The following is a 16,581-nucleotide window of genomic DNA, read 5'->3' as shown; positions in this document are numbered from 1 at the left end:
ATTTTTTGTTGTTGTGGTTGTTGTTGTTGGATGATCATATTGTGTGAAGATGCAGCTTTTGGGTTTTAGGTTTTTGTTGTTTTTAAACTTTTGGTGTTTTGAAAACGTTTTTGTAGGTTTTTTTTTAATGTTTTTTTATTTTATAAGGTGGTGCTTCCTGTTCCGATGTGTTTTTTTTTTAATTGTTGTTAATTTATTTATATGCGCAGTGGGTCAATTGAGTTTGTTTGTTGTTTTTTTAAGAGAGTTTGTATTTTTGTAATATATTTTCTTTTTTTGAGTTTTTGTTGTAATAATATAGGCTGTAGGCAAGTTGGCAAAATAATCCTTTGTTTTATATCGAAGTATATAGAGAAATATTGGCAGGAATTGTTTTGTTTTCTTGTTGTTTTTTTTTATTTTTTTTAGATATATTGTGGTTGTTTTGTTTTTGCGTTATGTAATGTTTTCTGTGTGTGGATTGTGTTATTTTTATTTGTTGTTGTGATTGAGTGTGAAGTTTTTTTTTTATTTTTTTAATGATAGTTTACACTGAATTCGTTAAATTTAATTTTTTTCATTTTTTTAAATTAATTTTTTTTTTGCGAAAATAAAATTGTAATATTGTCTCTCAAAAGCTAAAACGTCAGTCTTTTGTTTGTTGTTATACTGCCTGAAAACATAAAATACAATTATTTTTTATTGATTAATTATATTTTTTTTAAATAGGAAATGAAAAATTCTGTGTCATCAATAAAAAGTCATTACTAACGTTCCTTGAAAAAAAGCCAAGTTAAATAAGACCAACTTTCAAGAATTTTCAACATTTGGTCTTATTTCTTTAAATAAAACGAAATAAAGGCAAAATGGTTTTATTTCACTTTTAACAGTGTGGTTTTAGGATACGATCAACCTCGCATTAAAAATCCTTAAGTGTTCCCAACCAATAAAATAAAGGAAAGTTGCTCTTATTTCACATTATTGAATGCATTATGACAAATTTCTGAAAATTCGGTCTATTTTAATTTTGTAGAGTGCAATAGGGCCAAGTTTTGGAAGTTGGTTTTATTTCGTTTGAACTTATTTTATGGCACCATTACTAATGACTTAGGAAACATGAATCTCAATTAAGAGCGTAATATGCTTACCAGGAGGTCAGACTGTTGCCTCGTCACTGAGTACATCGTTTATGTGTTTGCTATTTTTCTTCTCCTTGGCGTTGCATTGCTGAAAGAAATATCAAATAATTTAAATAAATATTCAATGTCTATTTTAAGTAGGCTTTAAGACTTGATATAAAAAGTTTTCCAATAAGATATTTCATTTTAAACAAATGTTATATTTCGACATTTTATAAGAAAGAACTTTACGCCAATACTAACAAAAAGTGATAAAGGCTTCAACTAAGCATTGAAATTCTTGCATTTATGGAGTCGTGAAGCACCTTCTTTGGATAAAGTAGAACTTGTGGACAGTTTGAGCTATTAGGACAAGTTAGTTTAAGTAATAAAGCCGTGTGCGGGGCTCAAAACAAATTGTGTTTTCAATCAACGTTTAAGCCTTAAGGTTTTTTAAAGTTCAGTTGTCACAATGAACTTAGACCGGTTGATCACTAGAAACTTCTTTTTTCGTTTACTGCATTCTTAAAATGCTGAATGATTCGAACATAACGTTAGTATGTTTACTTAGTTACTTAAGATGGCACTACAGTCCTGTGTGAACTAGGGCCTCACCCAACAAACTTCTTTATCTAGCTCGGTGCCTATCTAGAAGTCTCCAGTTTCGAGCTCCAAGTTGGGTGAGGTCACTTTCAACTTGTGCGCGCCACCTGAACCGCGGTCTACCTCTACTGCGATGTCCTGTGGGTGTGGATTCGAAGACTTTCCGGGCCGGAGCATTAGTTTCCATGCGCTCTACAAGACCCAGCCACTTTAGTCGTTGCACTTTTACCCTTCTGGCTAAGTCTACGTCACTGTACAGCCCGTACAGCTCTTCGTTCCATCTTCACATTGCAACGCATCATCTTGTCTAAAACCTTTTTTGAAACCTTTATGGACAACGAGAATTCTCCATTGTCATTCTGCACAGACGGACAAGTTTGGCAGGGATGCCAAAACTAGACATGGCTCTATACAGCTCGTCCCTGTAGATGCTGTCATATACGGCCTTGAAATCGATGAAAAGATCAGGTTGTTGGCGATAGGTTTTAGACGTTCATATATTATGCTTAGTTGGCGCAAAAATGATTTTTGAAAAGTCTACTATCCTCAACGTGTCATTGTTTGGTTTAGATGGTGGTGTGATTTGACTTCGCTTACTTGAATGCTTAAGTACGTGGACCTATACCGCCCTTGAAATTCCCTTATCGAGGCATTGGGTCTTAATAAGAACTACGCGTCATCGTGTATCAGCTTTAATTACACAGCCGTGCACAGTTCAATCACTTATTTGCCCACCTCTTTGAATGGGTTAAACTCCATCACCTAGCCCGCAATAAACCCATCGCCTTTTTAAACCTATGGCCAATTAACTGCTACTTTCGTTTCCGTAGAATAGAATATAAAGGCTTCCTGACCTCTTCTCGCATGAAGCTTTAGCATTGGAATAACATTTAGGCTAACAAATTCTAAGATGTTTCAAACGCATCTATTATTAAACGTTTGCAGTTTGTGACTTGGAGTTGTTTCTCCATATTTTCCACAGCATTACAAACGCAGTTATTTTGATATGACTGAAAGTAACGAAACTCGGATATTTTGGAAACCAACTACAATTTTTACCGGTTATCAAAAAATATTGACTTGAATTCATAAGGAAGTTTCAGGGCTGCCTTTTTAAATTTTTTTTTTTGCCGCGTTTCTTTCTTGGTTTCCGTAGGAAAATCGCATAGTCTTCTAATTTTATCGCACAGCGTTAGATTTCCTTTTTATGGAGTTTGATAAATGTATCTTTATTAAACTTTCTAGAAAAGAAGAGTGCAGGAGCTTGTCTATGTTGTAGGGGCAGCTCAAAAGAGTTTCTGGAGGAATACGATTAAGCCCAACCACTTTGTTGCTCTTCAGTTTAATGTGATTTCTTCTTTATAGGATAGATTTATATGTAGGTACATCAAGTTAAGTGTTCACTCCACTGGCAAAAAGCCACCATTCTTTCTAGTTTTTGAGCTTGTTCTCATCTGAAACTTGCATGGATTCGTCTGTATCTTTTACCGGGTTTGTTAAGACCTCTGATTCTGTAAAAGGTTGTCAATAAAACGAGGATGAGGGTACGTGCCACACAAGCAACTAAACAATCTCAATTTTTCAAAAAAAAGAGGTGTTCACAGTTGGTCGAATTTTAAGAGCTGAAGTTGATTTTGAATAAAACACATGTTTTTTAAGGAATTATAATTAATAATTTAGTATTTTAATTGTTGCTGGATTAACTATGTTCACTTTATCTTTTTAATAACCAAATGATCTTGGTGGCCTTTTGACATCGCCACCACTTGCTATACCACGGCTATTGAATTTTTCACATCAAATGACTTGAAAATGTGCTGCATCACTGATGATGATTTTCTTCAAAAAATGATCATCTCCTATTACTATTTCTCGACACGAAATGCAAGGTATGCATTTTGATTGGAATGTATTTTTTATAATAAGCCTGAACAACTTTTACACGTTGCTCGACTGTGAATCTTTACATCGTTCTTATTGAGTAAGTTTGAAGTTGAGAAATGTCAAATCAAACACCGCAAACCAACTTGACATTAAGGTGTGGTTAACATTCAACATCAGCCCTTAAAATTTAACCAAACTTAATTACGTCTGTGAAGCATAGGGCCTCTATTACTCCTACACACCTTATAAATATGTGTGAATAAGTTCCACTTCTTGGGTCGCAGTAAGTCTGTCGCTTATTTAAAGCGTATAGCTAATCCAGTGTCACTTTCGTCTTAGTTTATTAGAGTCCATGGGTTCCAAACCCGTTCTCATTGTGGTTGGCTAAGAAAATTCTTAAGATGTTTTAAAGGCATCTATTAACAAACATTTGCATTTTTTTTTTATTTTGGACAGTTAGTAGGTTTTGGTAGTAAAAATTTGTGGTAATTTGTAAAAATGTGCGTAACACGACGTCTTTTTCGGTTCCGACGCTTGTTTCCAATGCCACTCCCCATGTAGGCTCGATTGATAGAGCCAATTTGCGTGCAGCACAGTTTGTTGTTAATTCGATGCTGCCAGAGAGTGACATGACTCCGGCGGTACTTGAAAGCGTAAACGATTTTATGGGACGAATCTTCTTTCGCACTCGTTCAGTTACTAGAGTACTTAAAAATCTTGACATTCACAAATTTCGCTATTGTTCTGAAGAGGTGTTCTTTAACGCTGTGAAAACCACTGCGTAAGCTTTTCCATCTGTCCTATTCTACAGGTCGCTTTCCGAGTGGATGGAAAACTGCATTTGTCCAGCCTGTCCCTAAAAAAGGCGAATCCTGCTTACCATCTAACTATCGTCCAATTGCACTTACATCCCTTCTTTCCAAGGTCATGGAAACGCTGATCAATATTTCGCTTAAAAAATATCTTTAAGAACGGAAGCTTCTTAATGACCGTCAGTATGACTTTCGTTGCAATAGGGCCATTGGTGATCTTATGGTTTATCTCAAAAAACAGTGGAACAAATCTTTACATCATTTTGGAGAAGACTTGATATTTCAAAAGCATTTGATAAAGTTTGGCACCAAGCTGTCTTATGAAAAATGCGAGCTTCCTTTCTTCGTTGGGTTAGAAATTACCTGTGGGACCGTTTAATAAAATTAGTATTGGACGGGTTCAAATCTGATATTCACGAAATAAACGCTGGTGTGCCCCAGGGCTCCGTTTTGTATCCGACCCTCTTTCTTACTTTTTTAAATGATCTTTTGTCTGAAATTTCTAACCCATTAAATTGTTTCACGGATGACAATACCCTCAGCTTTTCATATCCGTTTTTAGATTCTCATCCTTGTTTTTCTACCTACTACCAACGACCGCGTATGATAAGCTCATTAAGTTTTGATCCCTCTCCCAATGCCACTATCCATGAGTGGTACTTGCAACGAGGAGACTGAACAGCTTTTAGTCCTAGGTATGTGCATTACAAACCACTTGTTGTAGAGTGATTACATATTTGACATCGCCAAAAATGCTGCTAAATGTTTAGGTTTTCTCTGACGATGCAAGAAGTTTTTTACCCCTTCTGATTTGGCTTTAATTTATAAAGCCTATATTCGTCTACTTCAGTCTCTTGGACAGAATCCCAAAGAGAGCTCTAAAAATGTTAGGCGACTGTTGTCTAACTGAAACTTTTGCATCTCTCGAGCACCTTCGTAAGGTTTTATGTCTCTCACTATTTTATCGCTGCTTCCATAAGCAACGTTCTAATGAAATAGCCAGTTGCATTCCATCCCTCAAACAATTCAACCGTAATACTCGTTCTTTTAGGAATCCCCATCAGTTTACCCTTGAGCCAAATTTCGGTCGTACTATAAAGTACAGAGATTCTTTTTTCAGTCGCACAACACGAATGTGGAATTCTTTACCAGACTCGATATTTCCCACTCATTACAATGTGCATCGGTATTTCCTTTCAAATCCTATCCTCCCTTCCTAATTACTCGCACTGTGTATAATCATTATAAGGGTATTCATATCCCCTTGAGTGCGCGTACAATATAAAAAAAAGTATTCCGAATGCAGCCTATATGCTTTTCTGAAGATACGGGTCCAATTTAGTTTCGCAACGCATAATGATAACACTTTCAAACTATTGGAAAACTTCTCCCATCTTCTTCCATTAAATTATTGACTTTGATTCAAAACGAAGTTAATTTAGTCCAATCCTTTTAATTTGAATAGATTTAGCCTTTAGCTTCGCGATTCCTGCTTTCCTCGATATGTTTGAGGTGTGATTGCAAAGTCCATACATGTAGATTGTAACTTTGAGTGATCTATTAGGCATAGGAATTCTGTCAATGATGAAAATGCGATTTAGAATTGAGAAAGTGTTCTTCTCACCTTTTGAGATAATCTGCACCCGAAACTAGCAGTGATATCTTGTGTATCTTGCTAAACATTTATTTTAGAGCTCCTTTTACCTTCATTCAGATTAGTGATTTTATTGAGTTTCAAACTGTCAACACGATCAACAATCTATTCAAAACCTTAAAGACCTCAAATGGAGCTTGTATAATTGTTATCAGCGAAATAAAGCCAAAAATGTGTAAATTCAATATTGAATATTGAATTCTATCAAAAAATTCTCGCCGTTTTCAATTTCAAAATGAAACTTCTTATTGGAAAAACCTTTATAGTCTTTGAAAAATAAAATTTAAGGACAATATTTTCTACAGAAAACTTACCTCCTGCGTCGCTTGCCATTGTTTCATCGCGGACTTGTATTTTTCAAACTCGTTGCACCAATGTGAATAAATTTTCTGGTAATCATTCTTTTTCGATGGCGGTGTACACCTTTAAAAAAAAAACAAAGAGAAACAAAACAATTTAAATTTAAAGTTACAAAATTTAATTTATAAAACAAATCAAAATCTTTTTTTTTTGTGAATAAAAACGAAATAAAATAAAAATCAATATAGAAATGGCAGAGGTGAAAGCTGATACAATTTTGGTATTGAACAAAAGAATGTGTAGGTATTTATTATTCGTCTATATAATAAAACACCTGTCCTCTTCAGGTTATATGAACATATATATGTATCAGCTAACGAGATGAAAAATGGAATTTAATTACAGCCCTAGCTCTAGCACTCTTTTACGCAACGTTAGAGCTGGCAATCAATTTAATCACCATGGTCATTCGATTTAATTGAAAAACGAGAATTGACAATTTTAAGGACCCCATCTAGGTCTAGGATTAAAATGAAAAAAAAAGAAAATAAACTAACACTGAATATCTACCTTTAACGACCTCTAATCTCTATAAAAGTCAAGTTACAGTTAAAACAATTTACAAAAAGAAAAAAAAAATCAAAAACTGTGACAAAATGAATGAACTTTCAAATTATCTCAATTGCCCAAGCTGGAAAACCCATAGGAAAACTGCCAAAAAAGTTTGTCTATACCCTAAAAAATATATATGTACGAAAAATAGAGAAGGACTTCACATATTCACAACAAAAAAAAAGGATATCTCCATCCTAGATGTGTATGTGGATAAGAATTCAAAAAACAAGCAACAAAAAAAAGAAGCTCGAAAACAGGATATTCAAAAAACTCACCTGTGCGCATCGACATTCACGCTATAGCTGCAAAGGAGCGTGCCATCCAAATAACTGTCATAACGACCGCTGTCGCCCTCGTTTATCGATATCAGGACCAAGCCACCCTCTGACGTTTCAATATACTTCGATGGTGTATAAGTGATTTCGTATCTAGGCATAAAATAGAAGAAAAGAAATGAAATTAAAAATAAAATAGAAAAAAGATATTAAAACCGATGTTCCTAATATGTGTAAGTGGTGGTGCATGGGGAAGGTGGTGAGGGAAAAATAAACAAAAATAAACATCGGATTTTAATTAGTTTTTTCGCCGACATTCAAAAAAGTTTATAGAGAGCTCTTTCGCCCACACTCTTTCTCTCTGATGGTTTGGCACAGCAAACCAACCCCCGTTGGGGGATGATTTTTCAAATTGAAAATGGTTCATGTAGGGATATTTTTCTGGGAAAACAACATAACAGAAAAAAAAGAACACATTGTTTCTTATTTTATTCCAAATCAGGACGAAGGGTAAAAGTTGTTACGCCATATACACAACTTCCAATTTCACACCTCAAAAATGTTTTCCACTTTTCTATAAGGGGTTGTATATACGAGTACCTATGTGTTTTGAATAGAAGGAAGATAGGGTGGGTGGTATAATTTGTATATTATGAAACTCCTGTAAAAACATCGCCTTCCTTACTATTCGACTATACTAAACCAAGCTACCTTCGATTCCATGGAGACAACAGATGTTTTTGAATGATATATATTTTAATTTTGAAAAAAGGGCTGGCAAATATATAATAACGTTGCTTACTTCAAAAATTGAGTGTTTTATAGAGTTCTTGCTTAGGAAGGAACTTTCCTACTTCGTGGGGGGTTGTTGCATGCTTTTTTTTTTATTTTTATTGGAATGACTTAAAATTGCTTATATTTTTATCAAGAGTAATGTTGGTAAAGTAAATTTTTGAATGTGTTCATTCTTTAGAATTTTGATTTGAATAACTGGTTTATTAGTCACCCAATTAGGGTGGTCTTTTGTCAAGGAATAAATAATAAATTTTTAAGGGAAATAATTGTTATGAATAAAAAATGTAGGTTGGCATGGAAGTGATTAGAGACAGGATTAATAATTGTAGAAGGGTGAGTTTTAGCTGCATCAAGCACTTTTAATCTGCATACAAATTATATCTTTAATATATTTAGAAAAAAAACTTAATAAAAATTGACAGCTATTTTTTTTTAAAACTGTCATAAAATTGTAACATTATTTTTCTTCAAATAATGAAAACAAATTAACTACAATGTAATTTTTGGACACTTTGAAAAATTTTACAATTGGCAAAGTGTCAATTAGTTGATGGTTTTAATTGGTGTTTCTGGCAATTGACATCTGTTAAAATAAGCTGTCATTGTAAGTGCTAAAATGAGTGTAATGATAGTGGTTCCTTTAACAATCAATAAAAACTAGCCACCAAGATTTTAATTCGAAGGTATCCATATTAGTTGAAAACATTGCCGTTGCGAGTGCGAGTGTTACTGATGATGGCCCCAATTTTGAACTTCCCATAGGAAGTTATTGTAATCGGTCTGATTTACCATTTTGACATTTCTTGACGATGTTTCGAGGTTCCTAGAGTAGAAATAATAGGAATGCATGTGCGTGTCCTTATATTCGCGAACTGTTTTTGTCGTCTATAGCTCAAGAACAAGTAGAGACATCAACTTCTAATAAATGTTGTTATACAGATAATGATGCAGAAAGATGCAGGAAGGTCTCTAAAGAAAATTAATTGGGTGTTTTTTTACCAAAGCAATTTAAAAATCAAAATATCTCACGACCGTATAATTCTAGCGATTTGAATCAAATTTTATATTATATATTGTAACGTATACCAAACATTATAAATAAAAAAATGCTAAACAAATATTTGTCACCTCGAATATTTAACAAAGAAACAAAGGCACAACAGTTTAATATTAAGCTTTGCTGGGTGCTGGGCCATAGAGACATCCTAGGTAATTGTAAGCCAGGAACGGTACAGTACAGCATATCCTACCACGTTTGGCATGTACTGGTATACCAATCGCTACTTTTAAACTGTTGGTAATGCAAGACGCTGTGAGGAGGGCATACACTAAGTGGAACAATATCACCACGTGTGAAGTCATAAAAAACATCTGGCCAACACTGGATTTAAAACGTTAAAAGTGCTTGCAATCGCTAAACAGATCGCATATAAGCTCGATAAGAGGTGTCATAACCGGACACTGTCTAATAGGAAAGCATGCCACGAGACAAGGCGTATTCTCAAATGACTTTTGCAGAAGCTGTTTGAACGAGGAAGAGGAAGAAACCACTCTTCATCTTCTCTGCACATGCCCTGCTCTGGTTCGAAAACGCAAGAATTACGTAGCAGAATTCTTCTTTAACGATCTAAATCATATCAGTATAATTAGAGACTCAAACTGGTTCCATTGAGCTAAGGAATAAGCCGCAAGATTCATGTGTTATCACAATGGGCCATTAAACTGGCCTAAGTGTGTCCGCTTCCTAACCTAAGAGTTGGTAACAATTTATTTCCGACTCAAATGTCTTTTTAAAAAACCTTAGATATTGTGCTCAAACTAATTTTATATTGTAACATTCTGTTAGACTTTGAGAAAAATCGAATTAACAGTTTTTTTTACAAAAAATAGAAACCTAAACATTACTAAAAGTTGGTAAAAATTGATTTTCGACTCAAATATCTTTTCAAAAATAAATAATATTGGCTTTAAACAAATTTAATCTCATAGAAATATTATTATCGACCTAAAGTCATTTTTTTTTATAAAAATCCAACAGTTTTTTTGTAAACAAATTCAAATCTACAAAAAATAGTACACAAAATTATTACGGTTCTCGATATTTCGTGAATAATAGAAGATATTGTCTTCAAATTAATTTCATTTACCCAATTTTTATTTGCTTATAGAAGAAAAACAATTTTTTAAGAAATGCCCCCTAAATTGTTAAAAAATTGTTTTCAAACAAAAATCTCGTTAACCAAAATAGATTTAAAATCAAACTCTTTTATCATATAGAAAATATTGTTGGTAATTTTTAATTTGTTAAAAACAATTCAACTGACGACTTTCTTAACAAAACTTAATAACAATCCTTTTAAGAAAAAAAAAATCGACAGACAGGATAGTAAGTTTATCAGTGTGAGTCGGACGGACATTTGGAGCACCTTATCGTGTCATATTTATCTTATTTGGCCGCCAGTGATTGAATAATATTACATATATCATTCGATATGTGCTTCCAACTAAAGCCACTAAACATGACTCATATTTGGTTATTTTACATTTTGTCCACCAAGATCACTTGATTTAGTTAGATTGTATTCGGGAAGGCTATGTGAAAGACCGTGCTTATGTAAATAAGAACGGAACGAACATTATTCATGTTATGAAATATGTACCACTCAAAATGTGTGGAAGAGTGGTAAATAGTCTAGGAAAATTAGATATTCACCCCTATTATGGTATTCAAATATTTTACTCAAGAATTATAATGAAAATACTACTATACTATTGGGTGGCGCAACAGTCCGTTGTGAACCAGGGCCTAGTGACTTACAACTCTCAACCATTCCTGTGTGCGAGTAATGTTGTCAGGAATGGAGGAAATGGAAATGCCGAATCCGAACAGCTAATTTTTGAGAAAGCACTTTTTCATGACAAGATTTACTCTTGAAGGATTTGTCAATTCTTCGCAAGAGGCAGTACCCGCGCATATTAATTTTTTAAATTAAGGTGGCACATGCAGGGATTGAACCCAAGACCCCTTGCATGACAGTCCAACGCACTAACCATCATGCCACGGGTACTACGTACTACTACTATAATGAAAATATCAAGTCTTAAAATAAACGTGCATACAAATACACGTGAATTCTAAAAATAATTTTTTTTGCATAGTATCATTGACTGATTATATACATAGCTTCCTGCAGCTCTATTAGGCTGAAGGAATCAAACAGCTGCTTATCAAAACCTTATGGTCACAGCAACACAACAAAATTGATTTCTTAGATATTATCTCGGTAGAAACTGACTACTTCACTCCTACTTTGAGCCTAAGTAAGGGTTTTAAGGTTATTTTCCCATCCAGAGAAGACTGGGAGGATGACATCGTGCCGATGGGTTTCGACACAACCATCTTTACTGACGGCTTAAAGATGGAGTGCGGAGTTGGTTCTGGGATCTTCTCTGAGACCCTAAATGTAGCCAAATCCTTTAGGCTTCCTGACTTTGCTAGCGTTTTTCAGGCTGGACTGCTGGCAGTAAGGGAGGCATGTAAGATACAAAACCCAAACCAAAACCGAAATGCGGCTATCTTTACAGACAGTCAGGCAGCTGTCAAAGCCAATAACTCGGCCATATCCTCATCTAAATTGGTCCAGCAATGTCGCGATGAGTTTGTGAGCCTGAATATTAACCTCGGTGTCACCCTGATCTGGGTTCCGGGCCATAGTGGTATCGTGGGAAATGAACGGGATGATGAGCTAGCCAGGCAAGGATCGGCCCTTCATAGCTCACTTGCGGAAATGGTTAACATTCCTCTTGGTGCTATGAAGGGTAATATCTTTTCTATCTACGAAACTGAATCAAACCGAAGGTGGAGCAATTTACCCAACTGCATTATATCTAGGAAGATATGGCCCACCTATAACAAAACCCGTACAAACGATATTCTGTGCAGGCCAAGGCAAGACATAGCCAGGATTGTTGCGGTTTGTACCGGACATTGGCCTATAGGAGTTCATGCAGAGAAGTTTGGTTTCTATTACAACACCTTTTGCCGTAGTTGTATTGACCAAAGAGAAAGTGAAACGATAATCCATTTCCTGTGCAAATGTCCTGCTTTGGCAAACACTGGAATGAAATACTTCGGAAAAGCATTTTTTCACGAATTAGAGACCTAATCTTTTTTCTCAATGCAACAAAATGGCTCTAACATAATCACTATGAAGCTTCTCTATAAATCTATCCCTTTCAAGGAAAGGTCAAACGAGTTTTTGTTATCAAAACGGCGCACAACAGCGCTAATTGGATCTCTGGCTAGGTTGCCTTGAGATCGCCATTTTTACCTACCTACCTATAATTGACTGATTTCAAAAAAGCATAAAACATTTCAATACAATTAACTATTGGCATTTCTTCTTCATGAAGGCAAAACTGGTGAAAAATGGTCTTAATTCAAACACGCAGAAAATTCGACCTAGTCGTACTATGCATTTTATTAGAGTTCTATAATTTCTATTCCTTTAAAGTTATACAACGAGTGCAGAAGGTCGGTGGGCCAAGTTGAATCATCGTTCAAATATTTTGATAAAAATGAATGTTGATTCAACTTCTTAATTTAATTTTTGATCAGTTTAAATATGGGTCCGCCATCTAACGTTTTTTTTCAACTGATGTCTGATTTGACACAAAAAATTAGTTTTATCCTACCGCTGAACGAATGTGGTTGTATATACGCTTGAACTGCCCTGGGAACAACGCATAACATCCTTCTTACTAGCCCACAGCAAACCTGCAAACAGCAAGCTGTATTAAAAACTTAAAAAATGGAATTCTCGACTTAGTATTTTCTTCTGACGCTATTAGTAATCTTGTTCTAGAATCTAGATCAGGAATTACTAATATTGATAAATATCACTCCCCCTTGGACATTTTTCCTGACTTAAGTAATCACCTTACTCAACACAGTAATTCCTTTTAGTGCTTATATAATTTTGACTTCAGCAGAGTTAATTTCTAGTTGTTGTCTGAAGATTTAACCATTTCTGAAATTGCTGATACTTTAGCATTTTCTAATATTGACGAAGCAGTTTTAATTTTTTATAAGATCTTTAATAATTGTTTGGAAAAAAATCTACCTTTTAAGAAATCAAGAAGTACTAACTTTAACCACAATTGGTACACGAAAGAATTGCGTTTACTTCGAAACAAAAGAAATAAGGCATGGAAAACTCTCAAAACTCTGTCTCCAATCAACTTCTCTGTTTATATTGAATTTTTTAATGAATTTAAGTCCCTTTCTAATTTTGTATTCGCTTCTTATGTTACTGATATGAGCACCTCTTTGAAAGAGAATCTTACAAAATTTTGGAAACTTGTTAACTTTAAGAAAAAATCAGATGGATTTCCAGTTAACTTCACTTACAAGAACCTTTCGTTAGATAAAGCTGTTGATATCTGTAACGCTTTCGCAACAAATTTCCGTGAGTCATTTGTTAGTTGCCCTCAAGGAGTTGATGAAGTATATTTTCATAATCGTCATTCCTTTTCGCAACCTAGCTGTAGTCATATCCCTGTGCTACAGAGTACCGTCCTTGATCTTTTATCTGCGTTGAATGATGACTGCTCAGCCGGTCCCGATGGTATTTCCCCATAGTACTAAAAAATTGTAGTAATACTTTAGTTGAACCTCTAACGTTCTTATTCAAATTTTCTTTAAAAACAGGCAAATTTCCCAGTAAATGGAAGAAGTCATTTCTAACACCGATTTTCAAGAAAGGTAACAAGTCGGATATAAACAACTACAAGGCCATTGCAGAGCTTTCTTTTATTCCTAAAGTGTTTGAAAAAGTTGTTTGTGAAATTGTAGCTTTTTTTAGAAAAATTATATTTTCGTTCAGCAACATTGTTTTGTGAGAAAAAATATCAACCGTTTCTAATCTCCTCACATTCTCAAACGTATGTTCAAATGCTTCATCTTCATTTGGATTTGGGGCAAGGAGTGTCAATGGCGATCGTTATGACATATTGAACGAATTTTTGGTCATGAAATGAGCAGGAAGATATTGGAAATGTTTGGTTTCAACAGGACGGCGCTACGTGGCATACAGTGGAAGCTATAATCGATATTTTTAAAGCATTTTCAAAAAAAAGTTATTTGGCGGAGGATGTATGAGACTATTCTAAACCCTCTTTTACGTCATGGGATGTTTGAACAGTCCTATCCTTTCACAGATTTTTAAAAGATTTTTTTCTGGAAATAATTCAAAAACTTATACAAAATTTAACAAAACTGGGTTATGTGTTTTTTGCTCTTAAACAAAGATAACATCTACCCCTATTGCAAGGAAGTATATCGGCTACGTCAAATAAGTTGTAAAATACAACCATCGGCCATCGTTATGTTTGACGTGTGCAGAAATAAATAGAAAGCATTTGATCGAAAACATCGGCTCTACTTTTGATTTTGTTGTAGTCCATTAGAAAAAGAACTTGCTTGTTAGGCTTTTAAACATACGTCACCAATGCCATCATTTCTAATACATTATTTTTTTCAAAAACCACTAGAAAACAGTGCAAGGGGTAGAATGGGTTGAACTTTAGGGCAAACCGGAAATCCATATCGAAGGAAGATCTGCGAGAAATGTTAAAGTTATTATAAAAAGCATATAGCATATTTACAAATGTTACCGTTTAAGGTTTTTGTTCAAAATTTGTTTTTCAAAACTGATTTTCAAGCTTAAGCTTCTAAACATTTTTTTTTTAAAAACTCCCGTTTTTTATTATTTTAGCTGAACTGTATAATTTTGCAGATTCAAACCGTTTTCTCTCTACTTTTTGTTATTAATATTTTTTTTGCACAATTCCAATTTTTATTACCGATACCATTAACAATTACTTAGCGATATTGCTTATAGTTTTTTCTAAATTGTGCTTAACTTTTTAGATTAATGTGTTCTTATCAAATCTTCTAAATTGAAACTGTCAGATAACCAGAATTGCTGAAAACTCTATTTTAAATACCAGAATTAAATAAAACTACATTTTCGAAAAGCTGAATATCTGTTATTAGTTTTTTCGAGTTGCTTATTTTCGAACTGCTTTTTTATCAGAAAGTGCCTTAATCATTGTTTCGCAACATTTTCTTAAAAATCCAACGGAATGTTAACCTTTTTTCTCCACACATTCAATATCAATCTACAGTTTATGTAATTCTTGTTTTGGAGGTCGTTTATCCCATGTTTTCGAATGTAATGGATAATATCTTAATATCTGAGAAAGTTAAACTTCTTCCAACGTTTGCACTTTTCATTAAATTTATCTCGTTACGATTAAATTGTCTCGAGAAGTACTCTTATTGTATTGTTGCATTTGAAAAGTTAAAAATCTGATTGTTCTCCGGTTTCGAAAAAGACAAAATAAGAAACAATGTGACATTCGATTTCTGGTAAAAATAAAACAAGACCAACAATTTTCTTTTGAAAAACCACCAAATTATCAAAACAACAGAATGAAAAGCTCTTTCGTGTATTATTTTGTATCTATGTTTATATAGGATATCAGTTTTCACTTACCTTCCCTTTTCCGTTGAATGGTGATACCATCGTATCGCTTTCTGTCGCAGAACTTCCGGCAAACGAACAAAACACGACAAATGCAATGTTTGTCCATACGAGGCTGTTATCCTTTTCTTCAGGACACTCGTATCACAAATGCCTGATGTTTCATTGCCCACGTCCTGCAGCAGGAAAAATAGAAATAAAGAAGAAGACAAAAAAAACTACGTTATAGAGATTGAAAACGTTTAGTGAACATTTAGCGGTCCTGACAAATCGACAGAGACCAGATAAAGCATCAGAAAGGACCACCTTTCTCTGATAGCTATATTTTTGTCTATAGCTAAGTGTATTTTATCTTAGTCTTTGAATTTTTGTATTTTCATTTAAACGCACCTGAAGCAATCCTAACTGATATGGACGACAAGCACCCACATCCTTGTCCCAGCCGCAATACGGATCTGTGATGCAACGGAAGCAACTGTCATACCGTCGATTGCACATTGCCAAGTCGATTTGTTTCACACTGTGCGCTGTCGCTATATAAAGAGAGCCGGTCTTTTGGCTTAGATCCATCTCTCTAATGGGCTCATTTTTCGCTATCTCCAGGATATCGAGCAAATTGGAATGGCGTTGTCCGTACTTAATGAATTGCACGATTTTATAAATGCTACCCGTATTCGTGCCAGCGAAATATACCAGATATTCTTGATTCAGTTTTTCTATTCGAATCCTTTAAGAAATAAAAAATGAAACAGAACAGAAAAAAAGATTGTTTGTTATGAAAAACGCTTATTTGACGTGTGCAATATCAGTTTAAAGTTTCTAGAGTCCTATCGACACACGACGGCGCGGCGTTATCCTTAAGGTTTTCTTTTTTCTTCCATTTGTTTCTATTTTTTTTCTTTATTAATTTCTATTTTCTAGAGTACAAGGATGATGGAGGACGAAAAGAGAAAACACTTAAGCGATAGTACATAGTCCTGCTGTGAGGATACATGTGCC

The 16,581-nt window shown here is 34.4% G+C and overlaps 1 protein-coding gene across 1 annotated transcript in view; it reads right to left on the bottom strand.

Annotated features, from left to right (window-relative positions):
* Positions 1–6: 6 nt before the first annotated feature.
* LOC129952350 (semaphorin-2A-like) overlaps positions 7–16,581 on the bottom strand; it is a 267,445-nt gene continuing 250,870 nt past the window's right edge. Inside the window, exons 11-16 of the mRNA XM_056064900.1 lie at positions 15,973–16,309; positions 15,595–15,758; positions 7,241–7,393; positions 6,365–6,473; positions 1,128–1,206; positions 7–652 (exon numbers count right to left, since the gene is read on the bottom strand). Of these exons, the coding sequence (XP_055920875.1) occupies positions 1,135–1,206; positions 6,365–6,473; positions 7,241–7,393; positions 15,595–15,758; positions 15,973–16,309 (835 nt within the window). The 3' untranslated portion in view covers positions 7–652; positions 1,128–1,134. The remainder of the gene's footprint in view (positions 653–1,127; positions 1,207–6,364; positions 6,474–7,240; positions 7,394–15,594; positions 15,759–15,972; positions 16,310–16,581) is intronic.

The sequence above is a fragment of the Eupeodes corollae genome, chromosome 3, assembly GCF_945859685.1.
Source record: "Eupeodes corollae chromosome 3, idEupCoro1.1, whole genome shotgun sequence".
Classification (NCBI taxonomy): domain Eukaryota; kingdom Metazoa; phylum Arthropoda; class Insecta; order Diptera; family Syrphidae; genus Eupeodes; species Eupeodes corollae.
The sequence above is the reverse complement of the archived record's forward strand: the minus strand, read 5'-3'. Positions and strand labels throughout refer to the sequence as shown.